The sequence below is a fragment of the Acinonyx jubatus genome, chromosome B1 (assembly GCF_027475565.1).
Source record: "Acinonyx jubatus isolate Ajub_Pintada_27869175 chromosome B1, VMU_Ajub_asm_v1.0, whole genome shotgun sequence".
Classification (NCBI taxonomy): Eukaryota; Metazoa; Chordata; class Mammalia; order Carnivora; family Felidae; genus Acinonyx; species Acinonyx jubatus.
Window position 1 is genome coordinate 30,365,419 of NC_069382.1, and position 26,007 is coordinate 30,391,425.

Here is a 26,007-nt window from a genome sequence, read left to right on the forward strand (position 1 = left end):
TAACAGACTTCTGTTCAGGGAAGAGAGTTCTAACGCCTACCCCTGGTCAAAGTTATCTCTTTGTTACTAGGTTCAAGGGTACCTGGCAAATACATTAAGAACAGCATATGTTTTCTAAATCAATAAAGACGAAGGAGGATGATGTAGGAGGTGGGAATCAAAGTGGAGAAAATTCGAGTGTTTTCCCAATATCCCAAAAACACATACGGGTTTATTCAATTGTAAGGTAAACAGAACATGGAATTTACCAGAAGAAAAAAATCAATAAAACTGGTGATGTCAGCTTTTCATACGCCAACTGTTAATGAATCAAAGAGAATTAGACAGAAGTAACAGAAGTAACTTTCCTTTAAAACATACATTTTCTTACAAAAGCTGGGAAAGAATTTGTGGAACTTTACCAACACTAAACTGTGTAAGAAACTACAGCGGGACTATAATGTTTTTAAAATCCATCTGAGATGGATGAGAGACGGATGAGAGAAAGATCCGAGAAATGAGAAATGGATCATATTTCATAAAGTTTAAATATGCTCCCTTTACATCTTCCAGGAATCATAATTTTATTACAATCAGATTCATTAAATGTTATCTGATTTTACTCTCATCTTGAAACACCTTCAAATAATATAATTTACCCATGTATTTGGCATAACAACATATGCTCTTCTTGATTTTAACAGAACCGAGTCCAAGTGTTAATAGAATAAAGCTGTTCAAAAGTAACTTTGGGGGGTATTTCTGTGAACACACCACATCCGCAGTAATATCTACCAGGCAGGTGTCAATTTTTCTTTAGTTTTAAAATCGTATCATTTAAAGAAGTTATTTCCTGTAAATAAAATTCACACACACGCGCGCGCGCGCGCGCGCACACACACACACACACACACACACACACAGACACCACACACAAATATCTTTTTAAAGTAAAGCGAGAACGCAATCCACCCAAGTCAAGCAGGAGGGGGGAAAATACGGTTGTGCGCATTCTGCCTGTTGCCGCAGAGTAATACGGTAAACAGCCGATTACCGTACTCGCTGGGGCTACTGCCTGTGTGACGTCAGCGAGAGCTAGCTGCAAAGTTCCTTGCCGTTCTTTGCTGATGTCAGGGAGCTGAAAATTAAAAGGGTGAACGTGGAGTTATGGGTTGGCCGGGTTTTTTTCTTTTCCTATTTTCACTCTTTATTGTAAATTCTGCAGGTAAAGCGATAGTGAGCCGGGAGCTTAAAGACATCTGTAGAGGAGGGGTGAGTCAGCGGGTGCAGAAGGACTAAGAATTGGTTCCTTGGAGGGACGGTCGCCTCTTTCCCCAGAGAGGAGGCGGCGGGGCTGCTCCTGGGACCGAACCCCCGTCCTCTCCCCGCTCCAGGTGAGTCCGCTGCGGCATGGGGCGCGGGCGTCCAGAGGGGCGGGGATGAGGGCAAATCGCCCTCGCTTCCCGCTGAGACGGAACCCGCACTTTGCCCGTGCGCCCCCCGCTTCTTTCACCCGCTCTGACACCTGCATCCCCACCCCACCCCGTTTCCCTTGTATATTCTGGAAAGTTACCTCCTAGTTAACAAGTGTGTCTTTTGGTCCGTGTTTGTCGCCCCGAGGTAGAGGAAAGAGGCTTTCTGCAGTTGCTGGCTTTTAGGACCACCTGTGAGCTCTTGAACTTGTCACCATAGCCTTTGCCTGGGAGTCCTGCCTCAGGGCCCGACCCCAGAATCATCAGAAGGCAAGATGGGTCCCCACTCCTCGCACTCCTGCCTCAGTCCCCGTGGAAACCTAAGTATCTCACAAATACCGTGGCCCCCAGCCCCGCAAAGCGAAGCGTCCCGCATCCTCCTGATTTTTAAGCCTACCACATCCGCAGTGGCCGCCACTTGCAAAGCCCCTTCTGCAGAGTGGCGCTCGCCCTCTCCACCACTTCTCCCCCGGCACCCCCGCAGCCCGTCCGGGTGTGGCCGGAGGCTCGAGTCCTCCGGCACCGCTGCTCCTGCGGCTGGAAAAGGGCTCCTGGACCGACCTCGGTCGCGTTCAGCCCTCGGGCCCCGCCAGCTTTTTCTCGGGACCTGGCCCTCGGGCCGGCTTCGCGGGTCGACAGACCCGCGCGCACCGCACACCCAAGTGTGAATTCCACCGGCGTGAGCGTGCGCGTGGCACTGGCTGGGCCGCGGCCCCCGGGTCGCAGCGGTTCCCTCTCCCAGGCCGCCCCCTCCAGGTGACTGCGAAGCAACCTGTTTAAATGGCACCCGGGTGGATCCTCCAGTTTCCACCGGCCAGGCTCGGCGCGACACACGTACGCACCAGCCGCAGTCCCGCCTAAGCGAGCTTCGCGGGGTTTAATCTCGCTGTGCGGCCGCGCGTAATTGGCCGCCGCGGCTCGGGGTTTGTTTGCTTCGGCTCCAGGAGCCGGCCAGAGGCCGCGGGGCCGCGCGCCAAGGCAGGTTCCCAGCGGCTCGCGGCCCCCTTCCGCGCCGCCCGTGCTGCAGCAGGGCACGCCGCTCCGGGACCGCAGAGTCGCCGGGGCTCCCAGCCGCCGGGCCCGGTACGGCCTCGCTCCCCAGGGCGCCCGGTATACACCCCGCCTTTCTCTTTGCGCTCTTTCAGGGTAACGCGGGGCCGACGACGCCCCGCAGCCGCCTCGGTCTTGGCCAGCGTTTCGCGTCCACTTCCCCCGGCCTGCGCGCGCAGAAGCTGGATCTAGCACGAGTCCACCGCGCGCCGGTCGCACCGTGGGTAACTGCGGGCCGGGAGAAGCGCCCAGATGCCGGCGGTCCCCGCCTTTGAGAGTCGACGGCACACCGGTACTTGATTGTGGGTAGCGGGGAGGCTGGCGCTAAATTGTTGAATTCCCAGTTACGCGCAGAATGCCCAATCTTCTAAGCAGGAAGGATCGGACAGTACGGAGAAGCGGGCTCCTGTAGTTCTGGGATTGCATTTTGCAACGTGTCTCCTCGAGCTTCGCGCCAAGCCTGGGGGAGGGAGGGAGTTGGGGCCGGAAGGCCAGCGCCGCGGGTGGATAGGGTCCGCGGGTAGCCCCGCGTGTGCGTCCCTGGCCATGTCGCCTTTAATGCCCTGCCCTTTTGCGTGGCCTTCTGAGGGTTTCCAGGGCAGGCCGGGGTTGCTTCCCACCCACACGCCCTCTCTCACCCCCAGCTAACCCCAGCGGGCAAGGCTTCCCAGAGCCGAGACCTTTTGACTCTGCTCCCTCGCTCCCGCCTCCGCCCTCGCCCGGGGGTGGCTCCCGAGAGCCGGACCTCGCCGGCCCCGGCTGGGACCATGGTGTTTCTCTCTGGGAATGCCTCCGACAGTTCCAACTGCACCCATCCGCAGGCACCAGTGAACATATCCAAGGCCATTCTGCTCGGGGTGATCTTGGGGGGCCTCATCATTTTCGGTGTGCTGGGCAACATCCTAGTGATCCTCTCCGTGGCCTGCCACCGGCATCTGCACTCGGTCACTCACTACTACATCGTCAACCTGGCGGTGGCCGACCTCCTCCTCACCTCCACGGTGCTGCCCTTCTCTGCCATCTTTGAGATCCTGGGCTACTGGGCCTTTGGCAGGGTTTTCTGCAATATCTGGGCGGCGGTGGACGTCCTGTGCTGCACCGCGTCCATCATGGGACTCTGCATCATCTCCATCGACCGCTACATCGGTGTGAGCTACCCGCTGCGCTACCCCACCATCGTCACCCAGAAGAGGGGTCTCATGGCCCTGCTCTGTGTCTGGGCGCTCTCCCTTGTCATCTCCATCGGGCCTCTGTTTGGCTGGAGGCAGCCGGCCCCTGAAGACGAGACCATCTGCCAGATCACCGAGGAGCCGGGCTACGTGCTCTTCTCGGCCCTGGGCTCCTTCTACGTGCCACTGACCATCATCCTGGTCATGTACTGCCGGGTCTACGTGGTGGCCAAGAGGGAAAGCCGGGGCCTCAAGTCCGGCCTCAAGACTGACAAGTCGGACTCGGAGCAGGTGACGCTCCGCATCCATCGGAAAAATGCCCCGGTAGGAGGCAGCGGGGTGTCCAGCGCCAAGAACAAGACGCACTTCTCCGTGAGGCTCCTCAAATTTTCCCGGGAGAAGAAAGCGGCCAAAACACTGGGCATCGTGGTCGGCTGCTTCGTCCTCTGCTGGCTGCCTTTTTTCCTAGTGATGCCCATTGGTAAGTCTTCAAACGCCCCATCTTTGTATTTAGGGTTCCTCATCCCCTTCCCCTTCTGCTAGACTCAAGGTCGGGGTGGCAGAAAAAGGATCTGCGTTTCAAACAGCAAAGCCAGAGGTGGGGGTGGGGAGGGGAGCAGGTAGGAAATGCTCCCCGTAGAAAAGTAAATTTCAGTTTCCTTTCTTCTCCAGTCTCATTTACGGTATGTCCTTGGGCACCTTTTCAACTACTGTAAAGCTGCTTCCAACAGATGCAGATTAATTGGTCTCCTTAATAAGAACGTCAGCTTTTCTTAATGCCTGTAAGCATGTGTTTAATTTAAACAGATCCTCTCTTCTTTGGAGTCTCAGAGTCTCCACCACACTCTCAGGCAGGGCTGTGGGATTCCACTTTCACCTCTGCTGCTCTGAACTGCAAATTCTCTTGGCCTAAAAATAAGCACTGTACTTATTCTGAACAAATGTGTAATTTTATTATTAGATTAGATTATTCCTAAGGGTTAGTCATAATGGTCTGCTTCGTTCTATATCTGTGTTAATTTTATTTTCTGGATTCGGTATGGAAGAAAGTGTGGTGAGCCCCTGACAAGGAAAAAAAGATGATTTTATGTCCAAAAGAATTTAAGCTTTAAAGAATTCAACATCATGTTTCCTATAAGTAAATACTTTGCCCTGTATTTTAATAGTAAGTAGCAAAACAAACAGTCCTCTTATCCAAGAGCGTTCTGGAAGCTGCAGATAACACTGTTTGAAAATAATGCAGTAATGTTACAAATCCAATTTTTGCAAATGCTAAATTAGCTGTTGTCAAAACTAATTAGCTCATCGTAAGTATCAGCAAGCTGATCCACTTGGAATAGTCATCTATCCCCGAAAGGCCTTCGTGAGATCCCAAAATGGTTGTTGGCTATTTTTAGTTTGGGAGCTCAAGCATAGACCCGCACATTGGTTATCCACTAACTGTAACAAACAAAAAAAAATATGGTAAAAGTTAATAAAAGTTTGTTTCTGGCACCTTGGAGCCAAATTTAAGTAGCATGTATTTAAAGTACTTTACTTTGCAACTCCATGTAATAACAGCTATTAGTTTTGGGGGCCAACTTGGTTTCATTTGTCCAGGCTTTTTATTTCATGCATCCCCTCAACAACGCAGTGAGGTTTGCATTATTATTCTGAAATCACAAGTGTGGGGAAGGTTCTGGAGCTTCTCTAGTACCATAGCCACTGGTCACATGTGGCTATTTAATGCAAGTTAAAGAAAATTAATATTCAGTTCCTCAATCTCACTAGCCAAAGTTCAAGCACTCAGTAGCCACATCTGGCCAGTGGCTACTGTTTGGGGACCGCAAAGATATAGAACATTTTCATCGCTGCAGAAATTTCTATCCAACAGGGCTGCTTGAGAGGCCCTTCTGAGTTCACTAGCTGACTTTCCATTGTGCCTACCCATCATTGTTGCTGACTCTGCTCCTAGAAGTACATCACAGCTTTGAATTTATTTCAATAGCACTCTACCTGAGCCCCTGCTTCCCTATCTTTCTGCATCCCATCTCTTACTTCCTTCTGAAGTTTGCGTATTTTTTCATGCATCCATGTACTTATCAAGTGTATACCGAGCACTTGTTCTAGGCATAGTTTGAGCAAGGCAGCAGACTCCTTGCCAGTAAAATGTTTGCATTCTTCTGGGGGAGATAGACAAATAAATATATATTAAGAAGTCACGGGTTGCTAAACACTATAAAAAACTAAGCAGGATCAGAGGATAGAGATTTGTAGGACAACGGGGTGGGTGGTCAGACGAGTCCTCTCTGAAGAGGTGATATTTAAGCAGAGACCTAACTGAAGTGAGGAGCAAACTTTACAAAGTTTGGAAGGACCTTTTGGGCAGAGGAACGGCGAGTACAGAGATGGGAAAGAGCCTGACCTGTTCAAGGCAAAGCAAAGACCACCGCCTGGCTGAACTACAGAGAATGAGTGGGCAGACAAGTCCAGAAACAGGTTGTGGAAATAGACAAGGTCATGTGGGTCTTTTAGGCCCAAGTAGAATTTGCATATTATTCTAATTGTGATGGGAAGCCATCCGATTGGACAGGTGTTAGCAGGGATGTGGCTGGTTTTATATTTTTAAAGGATCACTTGGGTTTCTGGTTGGAGAGTGGGCTGTTTTGGGGGACGACTGTGGAAGCAGGGACCCCGGTTGGGAGGCCGTTAGAGAAGCCAAGGGTGGAAAGACCGAGATGTCTTGCACTTGGGTGAAACAGGTGGAGGTGGTGGGAAGTGATCACATCCGGTACTTATTCCAAATGTGGAGCTGACAAGGTTGGACATAGGGTATGAGAAAAAAGAGAGGAATTAAAGATAACTTCCGGGTCTGGGGCCTAAGCACCAGGGTAAACAGCGCATTTTACTCTAGGAAAACCAGGGAATGACTGGATTGTAAGGGGCTGGCAGGGGCGTGAAGTATAAGTGTTTATTTTGTGTAGCCATGTAGCCATGCCATATAGTCACATATCTATTTGACATCTAAGTAGAAATGCCAAGTGGCAGTTAGATACATGAATTTGGAGCTGGGCTACCATATACACTGGGAACACATCCATATATTTAAAGCCATGGAAGTGAAAGGGTCTACAAAGGAGAACATAATACAGAGAAAAGAGAGGTAAGGACTGAGTCTTGGGGCATTCCTGTACTTGAGGGCCAGAGAGAGGAGAACCAATTAGCAGAAGAAGTTGGAAGAGAGTGGCAGGGAAGAGGGAGGAAAACCAAGAGACCGTGTTGATCCCAAAGCCAAATGGAAATGTTTCAAGAAGGCAAGAGTATTCATAATCTATTTACTCTCTTGCCTCACAAGAATATTCAGCTGTGTCACGGGCGACTGCTCGGCCAAGGCAGAGGAGGGCTGGGACTCCACATTGGACTTGGCCATGTGGAGGTCCTTGGTGATATGATGAGGTCCTCTGAGAATAATAGTCTCAGTGGAGTGATGGAGAGAAAAGCCTGCCTGTGTGCTTTCTAGAGAGAATGAGAGATGGAGAGGTGGGAGCAGTGAAAAGACACAACTCCTGGGAAAGGTTTTCCTAGACAGTGGGGCAGAGAAATAGAGGATAGCTGGAAGGATCTAGAGAGAATTTCCAAAGGTGGGAGATAGGATACCATTCTGATGGAATGATGGTATAGGCAAGGGAGGAGGTGGGGTTCAGTGCCCAAGTGAGGGTCGGGAAGTGAGAGTGAAGCCGGGGTCTATAAGCCCAGAGGCAAGCACATGCGGAGGGGGAAAGGTAATCCCCTCTTTGGTGTATGTTTATGCCCTCGACAAAATAAGAAGCAAGATCATCAGCTACGAGCGAGAAAGGAATAAGAAATGATTGTTGGTTTGAGGAGCAAAAGAAGATGTGCAATATTCACCTGTGAGGCAAGAGAGTAAATAGATTATGGAAATTTAGTAGAGTCACCAGGAAGTCCTGAGGACATATTTGAGATTTATAGCCAGTCACAAGTTGAAAGTAAGACCAGTCGAGAAGGTTGCGCGTTACTCTCCAACAGCTAAGAGGCTGAGGGTTATGGGTAATGTTGCCGATGACTATACGTAGGAACCACAGTAAAGACGTGTGTTTGTGCAGGGACATGAACTGGAACAGATTAGGAGTCCTATAGAGTCAGATGTTGGACTAAGCTCAGGTGATGATGGGGGACTGGGGGGGTGGGATTTCTGGTGGTGGCTGAGCTGTCCAGGGAGGTGGGCTGGTTCCTAAGCTCACTCAGGGGAAGGGGGGCTCTGGTCTAACCATGGCCTTCCTCTTGGATCCGCTCTCCTGGGGAGTTAGTAAGCATTGAGCTGAAGTATTGGAGTGGAGGGGAGTGATGGCAAGACAAGAGCACCCAGAATCACTGGGCTTCCTTTAAATCCTGATAATGGGGTGCCGCGGGGGGGAAATTGAAAACTCCTCTTTGGCAGTCTGACCTGCGGCTCCGTACGGCAGAAGATCCCTAAACCTACCAGATCTGTGGCCCACAGCTTCTTCGTGGCACCAAACAAGCAAGAGACTATTTCTTCCAGGTTTATTGACTGTATAATGAGTACCAGGCACTGAGTTAGAAAAAGATGCATAAAGCACATTCCCTGCCTTCAGGGGCGTCACAATCTAGTTAAGAAAACAAATTAGGAACAATTATCACAAGCGTAGGAGGTGGTATTGGAAGTGCTAAGGGAACACCTGGGTGACTCAGTTGATTCAGCGTCTGACTCTGGATTTTGGCTGACGTTATGATCTCACAGTTCGTGAGAGTGAGCCCCACGTCGGGCTCCATGATGGGTGTGGATGGAGCCTGCTTAACATTCTCTCCCTCTGCTCTCCCCCCTGCCCCCTACCTCCCTCTTTCTCTCTCTCAAAATAAAAATTAAAAAAATAAATAAATAAAAATAAAAATAGAAGTGCTAAGGACTATAACAGTTAACGGTGCCTGGAGGTCACTGTGGAAGCTTCTAGAAGTATCATTGCTGACTTGAAGCCTGCACTACTTCCACTGGGCCATCAGCGAGGTATTATTTGTCCTTAGTAACTGTCTTGAGTACATTTTTCCTGCGAAGTGTGGACAGAAGAATACACATGCCACTATATTCTCATACACAATGGACACAAGCTCTTAAGTATGACAAGTATGACAGAGAATAGCGGGACTAGAAACTAAGCCAGGCAGGGATGCCCGTGGTATAGCAAGCTGAGAAGCCAAGCGCCCACATGTGTGGGAACCAGCCCGGGATAGCCAGGTGAGTGAGCGCTCTCTGTCGCTGAAGGTCACTCCTCTACATTGTGACAATGGCTCCTCACAGACTCGGCGCTTTGCTCTTCCCCTGCTTCTCCCCTCGAGGCTGGGTGGATTTGCTGGACTGAATAGTGTGACTGCAGGTATGAATCTGACCTGCCCACTTCCAAGTCTACGCCTTGCTGGTTTCGTTTTCTTTTTGCATCCTAAATGTCTGGTTGGAACTCGGAACCCCTTGTGGGGAGGGGTGTCACATGTGAGGATGATGTTATCAGCCATGGACACCTTGGAGTAAATGTTTTTAAAAGCCAGGTTTTGATCATGGAGATGACTAGGGAGAAGATGAAGGTGTCAGCCTTCTGTGATAGAAGGAAGGGTAAAAAATATGCCTCAGGGGGGCGCTCCAGCGCCTAAAGCATGTACATCATCTTTGCCTATTTCGTCTTTTTGTCTAGAACCCGCTAGTCCCAGAGTCAGTGCGCTGGCGGGGGGGGGGGGGGGGGGAAGCCATGGCCTGAGATTTAAAGCTAGGCTTGCTTCTTCATAAAATAGGAGATGTTATACAGGTCGACTGCCTAGCACAGTGCTGTGATGGCCACACATGTGAATTTTATCAGAATGTATGTGACTTGCAGACCATTACTGACATACAAGGACGTTGCTATGAGGGCGATCCCCTTGGAGGGCCGAGAAAGAGAGAGCATTGGAAAGAAAGGGATAAGGGGGCAATATTTACTGACTGCATAATTGTGTGTCTGAACCTTGGACAGGTTATCTGATTGAAATGCAAAACAGGCATTATTATTATTGGACGTAGGCATTGCTGTTATCTCTGAGCCAAAGGAGGCAGTGTGGGGCTGAGCTGTGGCTCACGTAGACATAGAATATTTGATAATTAATGTTAAAATTAAAAAGATAGCAGAGCACGCGGTAGTGAGGAGGGAGAATGTGGTTTCTTTTTTTGTTTTGTTTTTTATCAGTTCATTTATTTATTTTGAGAGGAACAGAGACAGTGGGAGTAGGGGAGGGACAGAGAAAGAGGGAGAGAGAGAGAGAGAGAGAGAGAGAGAGAGAGAGAGAGAGAGAATCCCAAGCAGGCTCCAAGCTGCCAGCACAGAGCCCAACCCGGGGCTCGAACTCACAAAACCACGAGATCATGACCTGAACTGAAACCAAGAGTCAGACGCTTAACCGACTGAGCCACCCAGGCGCCCCAGCATGTGTTTTAAGATGGGATGTTAGAGGGAAGGCAAAGCTGACAAGGGGCGAATCAGCGGGAAGCAGTGAGGCAAAGGATTCATTTGTTCAGCAAATTTCATTGAGCATCTCCTATGTCCCAGGCAGCTAGAGAATCACTGGAGCTAAAGACAAGACAAAAAAATCCCTCCCCTAATGGAGCCGGAAATCTGTGCAATTAAATACATAGCAGACTTTCAGCTGGTGATATGTGACACACAGCAGGGAAAAAGGACAAGTGCGTGTAATGTATAAATGACATACAGTGGCTCTGACTCTTATGGATGCCCAAGATGACCAGACCCTATGTGGCTCGGCTGCAGGCACAGAGGGATCAGGCCCCTGACTCTTACGGAGAAGGTTGACCTCTTAGAGATGTGATGTGAAGACGATCTCAGAACTGTTACGATTTTAAGACACGAGGCCAGTTTCTGTTACTTCTGCTGTACCACGTGCCATCCCGAAACGTCGTGGCCTAAGGCAGCAACTCTTTTACGGTTCGTGGATTCTGTGGGTCAGGGATGAGTCAAGGCCAGTACGTGTGACTGTTGGGGCTGGCTCTCAGAATTGGCAGCCTCTCTTCCTCCAGGGGTATAGACCAGCTTTCTTACAACGTGGCCGTTGTCTGCAAGCGGGCCGGGGCAGACGCGGCCAGGCCTTTGAAGAGCTAGGCCCAGACTTGGCCCGTGTCACTGCTGTCTCATTCTGCAGTGAAAGCAAGGCACAAGGCCAGCATGGGTGCAAGGGACAAGGACACGGATTTCTGTCCTGATGGGCAAGTGGCAGACGCCCGGAGGGCGGGAGGGTGATTCTGACCATCTTGTGGCTTGTCTGCCACACAAGCATATCAAATTGCATTTCTCTTTCACCTGCTAGTTATTTATGGAGAGCTTCCTACACTCTCTCTCTGGCCTTTAGGTAATGCACCAGGTAAAACCAGTCTGGGTCCTTGCCTTCCTGCAGGCTTCTAATCTCTTTGGAGAGTTAGATATTAATCAGATAATGTCTGATTAAAAAATCCAGACTACGTACAATGAAGAGGGTGTGGGTGGTGCCTTGAGAACATGCACTGTGGAGGTGAGTGACCCGGGGCAGGGAGTGCAGAAAAGTCTTGCTGCAAAGGAGGGCTTGACCTTTGAGCCAGGATGTGCAGAATGGGGAGATGTTCAGTGGCCAAAAGGGTGAGGGGGGCAACAGAGTGGGCAAGGACTCTGACAAGGTTGGCCTGATGTCCATGAGGATTTTCCAGATGGCTAGTGTAGCCAGAACTGAGAGGCTGTGAGATAACTGGTAACAAATGAAACTGGAGAAAGAGGGCCAGACTAAGTAGGCTTTTAGAGCTATTTTATGAGTGGTTGAGCAGGAACAAGCCTGTATTTCAAACTATCAAAGGCTTAGTGGAAGGAAGACTGTGGACAGACCAGTGGGAGACCTTTACACAGGACAGGCGAAAGATGCACCATTCTTCTCACGGTTGCAAATACTTCCGTGAGCTGCTGCGTAGTTCTGGAATGCCTCTTTGTCATTGCCTCCAGGGCAGATTTGCGAGAAAACCGTCCTCTGATCACAAATAGTCTAACCAGACTTGGCTTTAAATTAATTCTGGCTCTTTCCACAAGATGAAACTGTCAATGAAGATTTACCGTCATATTCAAAAGAATGTGCTGCAGGCTCAGAAAACATCTAAAATGAGTTCCAACAATGCTTTGAACGATAACCGACTCTTTCCAACCGGGCTACAGACAGGCAAGCCATTACTTTGAAGCAGGCGACACTTAAGGGACTAAGGCATTGCTGTGCTTTGTGGCCTCACGGTTTCAGGTTCGGATGTGAGGACCTGTTTCTAAGGCATTTTCCTTGTCTAGCAGGTTCGCTCTATTTTAACACTGCCAGTTGGTTTGCTAGCTGGACATTTTCAGAGCGGCTTCTCCTTTTTAAACCAAGTATTTCTTTACTACTTGAAAAAGTCCCCCCTGTTTTCTTATTAGTTATTTGTATTTCGACTCTTGTAATGTGAAATTGCTTGTCTGTGCTTTGGGGCCACTTTTTATAATTCCATTTCTTTTTATTTCTTTTCTATTTGTAAGCTCTTTTTATACATTGAGGACATTAATCACTTATCTGTAGTATATACCCGGTTGCCAGTTTTTTCCTCATGCCATGATCAGATAGTGCTGAGAAAATGTAGCTTCTTTATCTTCCAAAAACCGATGCGATCTTTTTCATGAACTTCCTCAGAAACACACACACACACACACACACACACACACACACACGCACGCACACACACAATTTTAGTCAAATCCGATAAGCTCAGCCTGATCTGATCGTTTAAGCAATGTCTTTATATATATTCAGTTTTTGTTGAATAACACAAGCCTTTCAGATTTGCCTTCAACTTGATCAGGTCCAGGGGCTCACACGATTTCGTGGGTATGTAGATAGGAAATTAGGGTGCTTGGCTGACCCTTAAGTGTGATTTTTAGTATCCTGCACTGGGGAGGTTGGTGTAGTCTAGGGACTTAACACTAACCCCCAGCCCATGCTCTTGTGCCCTGATGAATCTGAGGCTGGTCGTGGTGGCCCATTACTCCACCTGATGACCCAGCCCCACGGAGTCCTCCCTGGGACCTCAGACTCTCAAGGTTTGGCCTGTGACTCCATTCATTCCTGGCTGGGGAGATATCTGCTCTGTTGCCATTGGCCAGAGAGTCACTTTGTCCTGACTGCCCCCCCTTGATCACCTCTTGCTCCTAAAATCCTCAACACTGTTTCACCCCTGTCTCAAGGCATGGAGAGTCCCGTGGGTGCCTTCCACACCACGCCACAGGCGCCTTGACTGGGCTTGCTCTCTGCTCAAACATGCTGGCTGTGACTTTCATAGGTACGGCCTGTCACGTGCCATCTCCCAGATGCCCAGAATAGACAGTGGGAAAAACCACCTTCACTCCCACCTTTTTCTTAAATGCCCCAAGGTCCTTGTTGAGAGGGGAGCTCAGAGCAGACATCCAACTGCCTCTTCCCACTACTTCCTTCCCTGTTTCCCCGCACAGTCCACCCATAGAGGGTAGATGGGGAAGACCTTCCCTTTCTTTTTCTGGCTAAATGGGATGCTCCTCTGAATCATGTCCTCCTTTCCAGGGTGGCATCCACCATCTGTGGAATACCAATGGCAAATGGATTGCAGACAGAAAGACAGAGAGGTTTACTAAAATGAGAATAAAGATGAGGAGTATTTAATGATATTATAATTCTTGTACATACATTAGCAACTATGTTGCCCATTGGGTTTTTCACATTTTATGGTTTTTGTGGGTTTTGCAAATATATGGACGTTTACAATTTTTATGTAGTCACCTATTTTAATCTGTTCCTTCATGAATTGTGCCTTCTCGGGGATGCTTGGAGAGATGCTTCCCCGATGCCAATCAGATAACCTCTATTTTCTCCTAGTTCTTTTAGGGCATCATTTGTAACCCATCTGAAATTTATTTTTGCACTTTGGTAGGTGATGTCTAACTGTATCGATTTTGAAATGGTTATCCAGGTATTCTTGAGAGATTTAGTGAATAATCTACCCTTTCCTGTCTTATTTGGAAAGCCACCTTTGTGATATTAGAAAGAATCTTGGGACTCCTTCTGTTCCATTTACCTGTATCTCCGCTCTAGCATTGGTGCCCCATGATTTTTTTTTTTCATTTAAAATCGTTTATTCCCTTTTCATTGTAGTATTATAGTTGACATACACCACTATGTGAGCTTCAGGTATACATCACAGTGATTGGAAAGTTCTATACATTATTTTAACTCTTGTGGTTTCATAATACATTTTAATAGTTTTTGGTTTAAGGCCCCTGGAAGAATATTCTTTTTCAAAACTATCTCGTCCATCCTTGCACGTTTATTCTTCCAGAAGAACCCTGGACTCATTTTGCCAAGTGACACCCTGTCGCTCACTGGCCCCCACCACACACGAATCCTGTCACGGGTCGATCATGATTGATTAGGATGTATAGATTAATTTGAAAAGTGACATCTTTATCATGCCAAGGACCTCCGGTTGAGAAATATGACATGTCACTCCATTTATTTCCCAAATGACTTTTGAACGATTGTTTACATTGTACTTTTCATCACACTTGCTAACATGTCCTGGAAAAGTGATTATTGTAGGGGATTTGGGAAAGGCTGCTTCAGTGTTTCGACACTAGATATGGCACCCATTGTTGGTTTTAGATCAACATATTTCCTCATACCAAGGCAGTACCTTTCTGTAGTTTATAGAAAAATCTTACCAAAACTGAATTTTTAATTTTACCAAATGCTCCTTTTTTGATATGCATCAGTATCAGCTTTTATCACTGACACCGATCTGATAAATTTTATTTCACAGTATTAACCTATCCATGTATTCTTGGATTAAATTCTATCTGATCAGTGGCATTATTCTTTTTGATGCTACTGAATTATACTAAATATTTTGTTTCTGGATTGCATCTATATTTCTATGTGAAGTGACTATATTGTTTTATTTTAGTATGCTGTTTTGGTCACATTTTGGTATCAAGTTTATGTTAACATCTTAAAGCCAACTGTGACACTTTTTTTTTTTCTACCATCCATAACAGTTTAAATAGCATAAGAATTATGTGTTCTTTCAAGGTTTGAAAGAACTTGCCCATAAAACATTTGGGCACAGCTCCTTTTATGGATGCAATTCTTGGAGACTGGTTTCTATTTCTTCCATGGATAGTGGTCTATTTTGATTGTCAGATTTGATAATCTTTGTTTTCTTATTTTCCATTTTCCTTCTCATTGAGGCTTAACATTTTTACAATAGAATTCTCCAGGAAATTCTTTAATTTTTCATTTATTTTCTATTTTTCCCATTTCTCAATCCTGTGGTTATGTTTTCTCTCTCTCTCGCTCGCTCTCTCTTTTGTCTTCACCAAGATAGCCCTGGAAGATTGTCTATTTTACTAGATTTTTCTAGGAACCCATGACCTGGATTTATTAATCATTTTAATCTGTTTTCTGGCGCAATAATTTAATCTGTAGAAATTTCTTTCTTATACTTTTTCTCGTTATATTTTGCCCTTTGGTATAACTTTGTGCAGAATGTTTGCTTCATGTACTTTAATTCTTTCTTGCCTAAGATTCAGACAGTCAATGCTGTACCTTTTCCTTTAAGCAAGCTTAAGCTCCTTGCCCTATGTTTTGCTAGGCCGGGCTCTCATTGGGTTGTTCTGTCTTTCCACTGTTAATGTCTCCTTTGTCCTGTGTAGAAAGAAGAGGATTCGTCGTGGTGTTCTTGTTGTTTGTTAATTTACAAATAACTGGTGTTTTGAATCCTCCACTTTTGAAAATCAGTTTCAGATTTACTGCATTGTGGTCAGAAAATGTGAACTAAATAATTTCGAGCTTATGGAATTTATGGAGGTTTTCTTTATGACTTAATATATGATCAATAATTAGCAGAGTTAATAGATTTCATATTTAATAAGCATATGTTAACTAAACTTTAATAGTGGTGTTTTTAAGACCTTCTATTCTCTATCTTTACTCATCATCTACTTCATTTGTCAAATATTGAGGGAGGTACGGTTAAATTCTCACTGCTACTGGGAAGAAGTCTTCCAATTATTCTTCTATTTTTAACAGGTTTGCTTTATGTATGTTGATGTAGTTGCTTGATACCTAAAAGACTGAGTCAATAATATCTCCATTAAATATAGACTTTTTGTCTTATTTATTTTTCCTTGATATGTACATATAAAAAATTAATACTGTAATCTTTAATATGTTTCTGTTTGCATTTGCCAACATACCTTTGCGTGCCTTTTTATGTATCAGGTTGTGTATCTTGCATCACATAAATTTTTTATGGTCTATGTGTCTGTCTAGTCTGTGTATTTGTCTCCTGCTAAGGATTTAACTAATTTCCAGCGATTGTAACAGATACATTTGCTTTGATGTTTGTCCTCTTGCTTTATACTTTCTTCCTTTTTTTTTGTTTTCTGTCTCTTGCAAATTGAACCATTTTTTTCCCCTTTGCCTTTTAATTCTGCAATGTTTTGGAAACGTTTTGTCTCCTATTTTTAGTTCTATGAGAAGTTATCTTAGAGCTTTTCAGAAGCATTTTTTTTTAAACCTTCAGTTGTGTCTTACCACAACTTCTGTCAGTCACCTTTGCCCACATAAGGAAAGAAGTTTAGCACACTTTGATTTTCCTTTCTTCCTGAAATTCACATCCTTGGGTTAATATTTGTACTTTAGATTTAGAGTATTGTCATTAAATGATTGTATTACCTACGTTGCTTTTTGTTTCTTTCTATAATTTAGTTTAGTAATACTAATCTCCCTTTTCTACTGTGATTTACTCACTCATGGGCTCTGGATTTTGCTTTGTCTATCATGTAGAACAAAGACCAGCCAACTATGGCCTGTTTTTGTAAATAAAGTTTTATTGGAACACGTCCATGCCCACTGGCTTCCACACCATCCATGTCTGCTTCCATACTAGAGCAGCGGACTTGAGTTGCTTCAGAGGCTGCATGGCTCACAAGGTTTAAAGTATTTACTTTGCTACTATAGCAGAGTATAAGACCGAATAAAATTTTATCATTGAAAACATAGGCAAAACATATTTTCTAAGCTCTTACATGCCTGAGCCTAAACACATGCACGGCAACTGTTTGGAGTATAGAACTTGAGTTATGTATTTTTTTTCTTTTTTTTTTTTTTAAGTATTTGTTTATTTTGAGAGAGAGACAGAACACACAAGTTGGGGGGAGGGGTGGAGGGACAGAGAGAATCCCAAGCAGGCTCCGCACCATCAGCGCAGGGCCTGACTTGGGGCTCAAACCCACAAACCGTGAGGTCATGACCTGAACTGAAATCAAGAGTTGGCTGCTTAACCGACTGAGCCACCCAGGTGTCCGTATATATTTTTTTAATCTGAAAATACTGTTGTTACTCCTTTGTCTCTTGGTATTTTGTGCTTTATAAACGACTTAACGTCAACCTATTGTTTTTGTTTTTTTGGTTTTTTTTTTGGCAAGTATTCTCTTTGGATATGTATATATTTTCTAGCTTTCCATTTTACTGGCACACTGTTCTCTTGTCACTCTTAACTACACTCACTCTACAAACCCCTTACGTCCCCTTTCAATGCAGCTTAGAGATTTTCTTCCGTATTACTGTCGTTAAGGTGGACCGTCCCTCTGACTTCTCAGACCCATCTCATCTACGGAACAGCTGAAGCCTTTCACGTGAGCAGTAATCCTTCTCTTTTTGTGCAAGCTTCATTAAGTATGAACTGGTCATGAAACAGGAAATGGGCTCTAGTTGGACCTGGGTGGGTCCCTGGGCAAATCTTTCAGACCCAGATCAAGGGGAGAAGGAAACGAATGATCTTTGCGGTGGTTTAGGTTGGCTAAGGTACAGACCTGTGTATCCATAGGGAGTAGAGAAGGAGATAGAAGGAAAAGGTTTCAGTTTTACAGAGCAGGGTTTCTTTGTCCTGTTTGCTTGGCACAGGGGGTGTGGTGGCCTGTCCTCCGGGTGGCATGACTGGCCTCCTGGGATCCCCATCCAGGAGAGCCTCCCCTTACTTGTCTGCTGACCTTGCCTGGGAAAAGTGAGGGGCCTCCCATCCCCTGTGAACCTCAGCACTCATACTCTTCTCAGACACTTGAGTACAATTGAGATTTGTCTTTGAACAGCCCCCCCTGGTCTACCTGTGTCTCCAGCATCCGTTATTCAAAGCCCCTGGGGGTATCACTGAGCAGCCACTGGGAAACCTCTTACCTTTACCTTCTTTTCTGGAGATTAACTGAGGACTTATCTGTCCTTCATTGAAGCTACTCATGACCAACCAACCTGTAATTGCCAGAAATTTCTCAGAGGTTCTGGCTCATGGATATTGCCCTTCCTTAGTGTCTTTCGGCGGTGATAAATCACCATAAAATATCAACTGTGTGCATTCTTTTAGATTTACTAAGAACTTAGAAAGGGGATGAGGAAGTTCAGCTTAACCTTGACGTCACCACCTAGGCTCAGGTACCTCTTCCATTGATATCAGCGTGTGAAGCAGAAATTAGACCGACCCCGTGTGTGACCATTTCCTTTGGCACCATGGAAGCTTGTGGTTCCAGACGGGCCAGTTAGAGGAAGATACCCATGGGATCAGACAGTGGCAGAGTCCTTGGATAGTCCAGAAGGCCAAGCCTTCTCTCGTGACCCTGACCCATATGAGGTTTAAAAAGAATCATGTGAAGAGTTAACACGTCTCTTCCTAGGAAAAAGAAATAAGTAATTCACATATCTGATGGGATAGATAGTTCTCTTAGTCACTTCTGGCTGCTGTAACAGACTGGGTGTCTTGAACAATAGACATTTATTTCTTACAATTTTAGAAACTGGGAAGTTCAAGATCAGGGTGCAGCACAGTCAGGAGCTTGGTTCTCCTCCTGGTTCACAGACAGCTGGTGTCTTGGGGTGTCCTCATGTGGCAGAGAAAAGACGAGCTTTGTCTCCTCACAAGGGCACTAATCCCATCATGAGGTCCCCACCCTCATGGCTTCATCTAACTCGAATCACCTCCCAAAAGCCCCATCTCCAAATACTGTCCCGTTGGGGTGAGCTTCCACATGTGAATTTGGAGGGGGACACAAATATTCAGTCCATAGCAATGGTGCTCCTGTGCCACTTTACTGCCTCAATTTTAATTCCCAGAACAAGCCTGTAAGAAGTTGGGTGCTCATGCAGAGAAGCAGAAACACAGGCACAACAGAGGTGAAGTGACATCTTGCTGGGGCTGCTTGGCCGGCTTCCCTGGAAGAGAGGAGAGTGGTCCAGCCAGGAGTCAAAAGCCTGGGTTTTGTTTCCTCATCTGTAGTAAAATGGGCTTGTGCGGGGCCAGTGGCTTTCCAACTTGTCAGCTTCAGAACTCCTTGTTCGCGTGAATTCAAATGAAACTCCAGCTTCAAATGGAATATTCAGAAGTCCAAGATATGAAACAGATAGGGGACTGGCATCCTGGACCCGTAGCCTCGCCTCCCTGGCAATGGCCGCTAAGGGGGGTCTGGGGCACAGGTTGCTGTCTGTGCCAAGGGTATCAGATTCCAGATTCAGTAAAGGATATCAGAAGAGGTTCTGGAAGGAGTTAGGTTTGCATTTTCAAAAGGGAAGGAGGGATAGTTGACAAAAGGCACATCAGCTGTCATTATTCTGGAATGCTGGCAGACCCATAGTCTTTGCCCAAAAAGGGTTTGAAAAGGGAATGTTGAACACTAACTTTTTCTTTCTTCTGTGTGTGTGTGTGTGTGTGTGTGTGTGTGTGCGCGCGCGCTATCCACATTTAGCTTATTGCCAGGGCGTGTAGTTGCCCTCGAGAAACCTGCTGCTTGTGAGTTGATCACGTAGTTGATCCCTTATAATGAGAAATGGTTTTTTTTTTTTTTGAAACTTACTTGCAGTCAACAACTGTGTTGTTTTTCAACGTGATTTCACTGTCCTTAGGAAATAACTAAAGGACAGTCGCAGAAGTGGATTCTTTCAGAGGAGACTCTGGGAAAAGGTGAAATCCCAGAAAAAGAAACTGTCCTGCGGAAGTCATAACTGGTAGTTCTCAACAAGGGGCAGTTTTGCTCCCCGGGGACATCTGGCCACATGTGAAGGCATTTTTGGTTGTCACAGTGTCCCAGTTGGGGTGGGAGGTGCTATTGGCATCTAGTGGGTAGAGGCCAGGCATACTGCTAAACCCGCCACAGTGCCCAGTTCAGCCCCACCACAAAGCGGTGACCAGCCCCGAATGACGATAGTGCCGGGACCGATAAACCCTGGTTTATAGGACAGGAATTCCTAAGATCTATCAAAATCTTTAGAAACACGTTTAATTACAGTCAATAATTTTGATTCTTTTTACTGTGTTCCAACATTTTGGCCAGTCATTCCAAAAAAACTAAGGTTTCCAGATGCCTCAGGGTCCCTAAAAAGCTAATAGTTGTCTACCCACTGTTGTGTTTTGGTAAAATTTACATAACATAAAACTCATCGTGTCAATCATTTTAAAGGGTATAATCCAGTAACATTCAGTACAATGACAATGATCTGCAGCTGTCACCACTATCTGACTTCTAAAACATGTCCACCCCCAAATGAAATCCTGTACCTGTTAGCAGTCACTCCTCATTTCCCCTCTCCCAAGCCTCTGACAACTGTCAGTCTGATTTCCTCTGTCTGGGTTTGCCTAATCTCAAAAGTGCAAATAATTCTAGAAACATATAACATGTTACCTTTTTGTCTGACTTCTTTCACCGAGTGTAATAGTTTCAAGCTTCACCCGTATTGTGACACATATCAGTCCTTCATTCCTTTGCGTGATTGGATAATATTTCATTGTTTGGATACCATATTTTATTCATCGCTTCATCAGCTGATAGACATATGAGTTGTATCTACCTTTTGGCTCTGGTGAATAGTGCTGCCATGAATGTTCATGCAAAAGTTCTTGCTCGAATACCTGTTTTCAATTCGTTTCGGTCCATACCTAAGAGTGGAATTGCTGGGTACATATGTTTAACTTATCGGAGAACCAAAAAGCTGTTTTCCCCAGTGTCTGCCCCATTTTATATACCTCCCTGCACTGTTTGAGGGTTCCAGTTTCCTCACATCCTCACCAGCACTTATTTTCCTTTCCTTCCTTTTAATTACAGCCACCCCAGTGGATGTCAAGTAGTATCTCCTTGTGGTCTTACTTTGCATTTGCCTCGTGACTAATGATGATATTGAACATCTTGTTAGGTACCTGATGGCCATTTGCATATATTCTCTGGAGCAATTTCTGTTCAAGTCCTTTGTCCATTTCTAAATTAAGTTTTTTGTCTTTTTGTTGTTGAATTGTAGGTGTTCTTTATATATTTGTGATACTAGACCCTTATCAGATATAGGATGTGCAAACATTTTCTCACATTCTCTCTATGGATTGTCCTTAACTCTTTTGAGAGTGTCCTTTAATGGACACATGTCTTCATTTTTATGGAGTCCAATCTTTCTACTTTTTCTTTTTTGTTGCTTATGTTTTTAGTGTCATTTCTAAGAAAACATTGCCTAATCCAAGGTCACAGACTTATCACTCTGCTTTCTTCTTTTTTTTTTTAATTTTTTTTAATGTTTATTTATTTTTGAGACAGAGAGAGACAGAGCATGAATGGGGGAGGGTCAGAGAGAGAGGGAGACACAGAATCTGAAGCAGGCTCCAGGCTCTGAGCTGTCAGCACAGAGCCCGACGCGGGGCTTGAACTCACGGACCATGAGATCATGACCTGAGCCGAAGTCAGACGCTTAACCGACTGAGCCACCCAGGCGCCCCTCACTCTGCTTTCTTCTAAGAGCTTTATCATTTTAGCTCTTACAGTTAGGCCTTGGATCCATTTTGAGTTAATTTTTATATTTTGTGTGAGGTAAGGTTCCAAGTTCATTCTTGTGCATGTGGAAATGTAGCTGCCCAGGCACCACTTATTGAAGAAACTATTCTTTCCCTCACACCCTTGCCAAAATTCAGTTAACGATTGATAACTTGATTCCTTTCTGGATTCTCAATTCTCTTCCATATTCCAGATATCTATTATTCTCATGCCAGTACCAGGCTGTTTTGCTTACTGTAGCTTCGTAGTAAGTTTTGAAATTGCTACTCACTAGTTTTTACATTTCGTAAAGCTTAACGGAATCTTTCAAAAAGACTACCTCTTTTTTAGAAAACTACATAGAGTAGTATAAACACAATTCTTTTGGAATTCCTAAGTCCAAAAACTCTGAAGATAAAGAGTTCGACGTTACTAATTTAGGGCCAAAAACCTAGCCTGATCAGAACTCATTTGGCAGAGAGCCCAATCTGGACTCACATGCTTCTACAGATTTTATGAGATCTGTGAAAATCTAGATTTCAGAGTACGGAATAGGTTTTATAGATTTTATATTCGCGCATTAGGTTGCTACCCCATTGTACATGTACAGTGTATAGAAAAATATGAGAAACAAATAGTCATGTGTTTCATGTAACTAACATCTACAGCACAGTTGATCTGGTTGGTCAATACGTAGGCCCTTCGTCTACTGTATATCATTTAAAATTTTTCAGAGCATAGGTTCTGTGGGGAAACATAGCAAAGTGACCTTCGGCAGTAAAAAGTTGGGAGGGATTTTCCTGAGCCCCTTTTTATTATCAGGAGAAACTGAAAGGGGAATCACTACCCCGAATTCAAGGTCCTGCTTAGCTTCTGTGGCTGATAAGCCAAAGAGTGTTTTTCCTCCTGCTGTTGGGTAGCCACTGTCCTTTCTGGCCTCTGTATGAGGACTGCTTTTTTCCCTTCACAGTTCTGTTCCGCCTCGTCACTCCCGAGAGGAAGCAGACCTGCTCAGATTCCTCTCACCTCCGTGTGGCCCTGTGCCGCCGTCGTGGGCTGTATGTGATTTCCAGATGCTCCTTCTCCTTCAGATTAGTTGACACAGACTAACTCCACTTTAAGGAGCTCTTTTGGTTTAAACATGGCTTTTCTAGATCATTCTTTAAAATGAAAACGCCTCGGTCATCCATGTGGTTCTGTGTCTGGCATATCCAATCCTCTATCTTTAGCCCATTATTCAAGTGTGATTTTATTTAACTTGTGGTTTCCCTGTAAATGTACAATGAAGTATTTTTATCCTTGTTTTACCTGCCCAAGAAGTGAGACTCATCAGGGTTGAACAGTTCATCCAGTGACACCAAACCAGTAAGAAGCAGAGATCTGTCATGATTTTACCGCTATACTCTATAGCGTGACTTCCTCAACAGACACACGTTGATTATATGGCATAAGCAGCATCAGCCATGCCCACCCCCCCCCCCCCCCCCCCCGGCCAGGAGACGATGGAAAACTCTTACACTCTGTACCCTGACCTGTCATGATTAGCTCATGTGATTTCCTGGAAGAGGTAGACACAAAAGGGAATAGAAGCTGGAAAAGGCGAGGACAAGTAGAGGGAGCTGCCAAGAAGGAGGGGGAGCAGAGAGTCGATTATGAACGGTGTGAGTTTAATGTTCACTGAGTTCTCAGACGTTTTCGTGTTCAGCTCTTATCCTGAACATACCGATTAGTTGAGAAGTGTTCATGAGGCACTAAACATCTACCTCACGCTCCGTTCTGAGCTACGTCTTACAGGGGTTACTGAAGAAAACGACTCACTGCCTTGAAGTCTAATTGGGAAGGAAAGGATATTTCCCGTGAAACGGTAATTATCAGGACAAGATGGCATTCCCTATAAATGTTCCAGAAATTCAGAGGCGAGGTGTGTCAGGCAGGGCTTGGAAATGTCTATGGAGGGAGGGAGTCTTCAACTGGATCTTGAAAGGTAGGATTTGCAAAGCTATGCCCCAAGATTGGAGTGAGCATGGAATGTCCATGGGCTAGTGAGATGATCCGCCTGAAAAGGGTAGTTGTGCGTGCGTGCGTGTGTGTTTGTGTGTGCGTGCAGGGAGAACCGTGGAAGGCAGCATGACCACGCTTCATGGCACCACGTTCTCTTGGTGTTTTGTTGAAAAGCAGACAAGGATTTTGGCCTTGAAGTAAGGGAATGTGGGGAACCACACTGCGGGTTTGAGGCAGGTAAGTGACATGGTGGAGCAGTGTTGGAGAGAGGTTAGATCAGCAGCGACGGCAGGGCGTGTTGAAGTGAGAGAGTCAGCTGACTGTGTAGGTCTGAACGAGGACCTGGACGGGGTGTGGCTGGGGGACAGAGGGGCAATGCCGAGAGCCGGGATGCCTGCAGGGGGAATCAGTGGGAATCAGAGGCTGCTTATGAGGAATCGGAATGGGATAAACAAAAGGTAGCATTTGAGCCTAGAGTGCAGACAGAGATGCCAGGGGGAGGAACACGTTCTGGAAAGCCTTTAGCTGTGACCAGATCACACCTGAAATCACGGAGCTGTAGTGAAACTATGTAGAACTGTGCTGTTTAACATGGTAGCCACGAGCCACATGTGGCGAATTAAATTTGAGTTAAATTCGTGGAAATAAGAGAGAATTATAAATTCAGTTCCTCATCCAGGCTAACCACGTTTCAAATGCTCATTCACATACGATGAATGGCTACCCTACTGGACAGTGTAGGCATCGAACTGTTGTTTTTTTTTTTTCAAATTTTTTTTTTTAACATTTATTCATTTTTGAGAGTGAGAGAGGCAGAGCGCAAATGGGGGATGGGCAGAGAGAGAGGGAGACACAGAATCCGAAGCAGGCTCCAGGCTCCGAGCTGTCAGCGCAGAGCCCGACGCGGGGCTTGAACCCACGAACTGTGAGATCATGACCTGAGCCGGAGTCGGGCACTTAACCGACCGAGCCACCCAGGTGCCCCGGCATCGAACTATTTCCATCATCTCAGAGTGTTCAGTTGGACACGACTGATCCAGAGATCAGTGGTGAATATCTGCGTCTTGGTGAGGGGCCAGCCCTCGTGATGGGACTGGGGAACCGGTGCTGCCAAGTCAGTGGGCCCTCCGACAAGGAGACGGGCCCAGGGCTGCACTTAGGGACGGGTATGAAGTTGGGAGAAAGAAACAGAAGAGGAACAAGCAACACTCGCCTGAGGTTTGGAAAAGTGGAAGGCTCAGTGTGGCGGAAAATCCTGGCAACAAGAACTGTCACTGCCGAGGGCTTCATAGTCAATCATTGCTTTTTTTTTTTCTCCAAGAAAGGGAAGATGAGTACAAAAGAAGAGGGAATCATCGGGGGCCGGGTAAGAGGCTACCCATGACAACCAGATGCCCTTGAGATGGAATGAGAAAGGGAACACGAGGAGACGGGCTGGATTTTGAGGGGCTCAGAGACGGGCATCGGGGGAGCTGGGCCAGGCTTGTGGCCATTGCGCTCTGAGATGGACCAGTTGCTTCAAGCCAGAGAATGGGTCAGTTTGGTCTGCTTGCTTCTGCTCTCCTGTCTTCCCTTCCACCTGATTCTTCCTTTTGATTGATTGAATTTTAATTGTTTTTCTTCCCTCATGCGTTAGACCTTTGCGTTTATGCATAGTGTCTCTACCTGGCTTTCTAGATTTCTCCAAGACTGTTGGCAGCTATACCCGTCCACCTGTTTTTTTGTCCATGTCCGTGTCATCGGTTTAGGATTGTTAAGAACAAGGACAGCCTCCGCTTTTGTTTTCGCTGTTTAAATGTTTATTTATTTTGAGAGAGAGAGAGAGAGAGAGAAAGCGAGCAGGCGAGGGGCAGAGAGAGAATCCTAAGCAGCTTCCGCGCTGTCCGTGCAGAGCCCGTGCAGCGCTGGGCTTGAACTCACAAACTGTGAGATCGTGACCTGAGCCGAGATCAAGAGTCAGATGCTTAACCGACTGAGCCACCCAGGCGCCCCTGGACAGGCTTTGTTTTACTTGTGCTGCACAGGGCTCATCATACTACTGTGAACATATGGGCAATTAATTCAATACTGTTTAGTTATAAAGATCGGTAATTACGCTTGTATTTGAAGAGCTGCTTTTTAAAATCGACGTATACAGTTGAATGTGTGTACGTGCGTGCATGTATCCACGAGTGTTATGTAGGTATTGGCAACTCCACTGACCCAAGATCATCCACCCTCCTTGCCATTAGAGGGTAAACAGTGGTTCCAGCTTGGTTTCATTTTGCATTATGGTTTATAACGTGCTGATACTAAATGCTTTGTGTGCATTATTTTATTTAATCCTTGCAAACTGGAGCGGTAGGTTTTCTGATTCTCATTTCAGAAACGAGGAAATTGTGGCAGAGGCTGGTTAAGAAATTTACCCAAGGTCATGCAGCAAGGACTAGCGGCAGAGTAGGAATT

The 26,007-nt window shown here is 46.0% G+C and overlaps 1 protein-coding gene across 10 annotated transcripts in view; it reads left to right on the forward strand.

The window, feature by feature from the left end:
- The first annotated feature begins 1,054 nt into the window (after positions 1-1,054).
- Positions 1,055-26,007, forward strand: part of ADRA1A (adrenoceptor alpha 1A) — a 109,436-nt gene continuing 84,483 nt past the window's right edge. For 3 of the 10 annotated variants that reach the window (XR_008295931.1, XM_053216399.1, XM_027077354.2), the window contains exons 1-2: positions 1,057-1,373; positions 2,597-4,151. Coding sequence is in view for 9 of the 10 variants with exons in the window: in XM_053216399.1 (XP_053072374.1) it covers positions 3,269-4,151 (883 nt within the window). In the remaining variant the exon portion in view is untranslated. Of the gene's footprint in view, positions 1,374-1,599; positions 4,152-26,007 lie in introns of all 10 variants that reach the window. The other 7 variants (XM_053216402.1, XM_053216401.1, XM_015062666.3 and 4 more) reach the window with 5 other exon arrangements.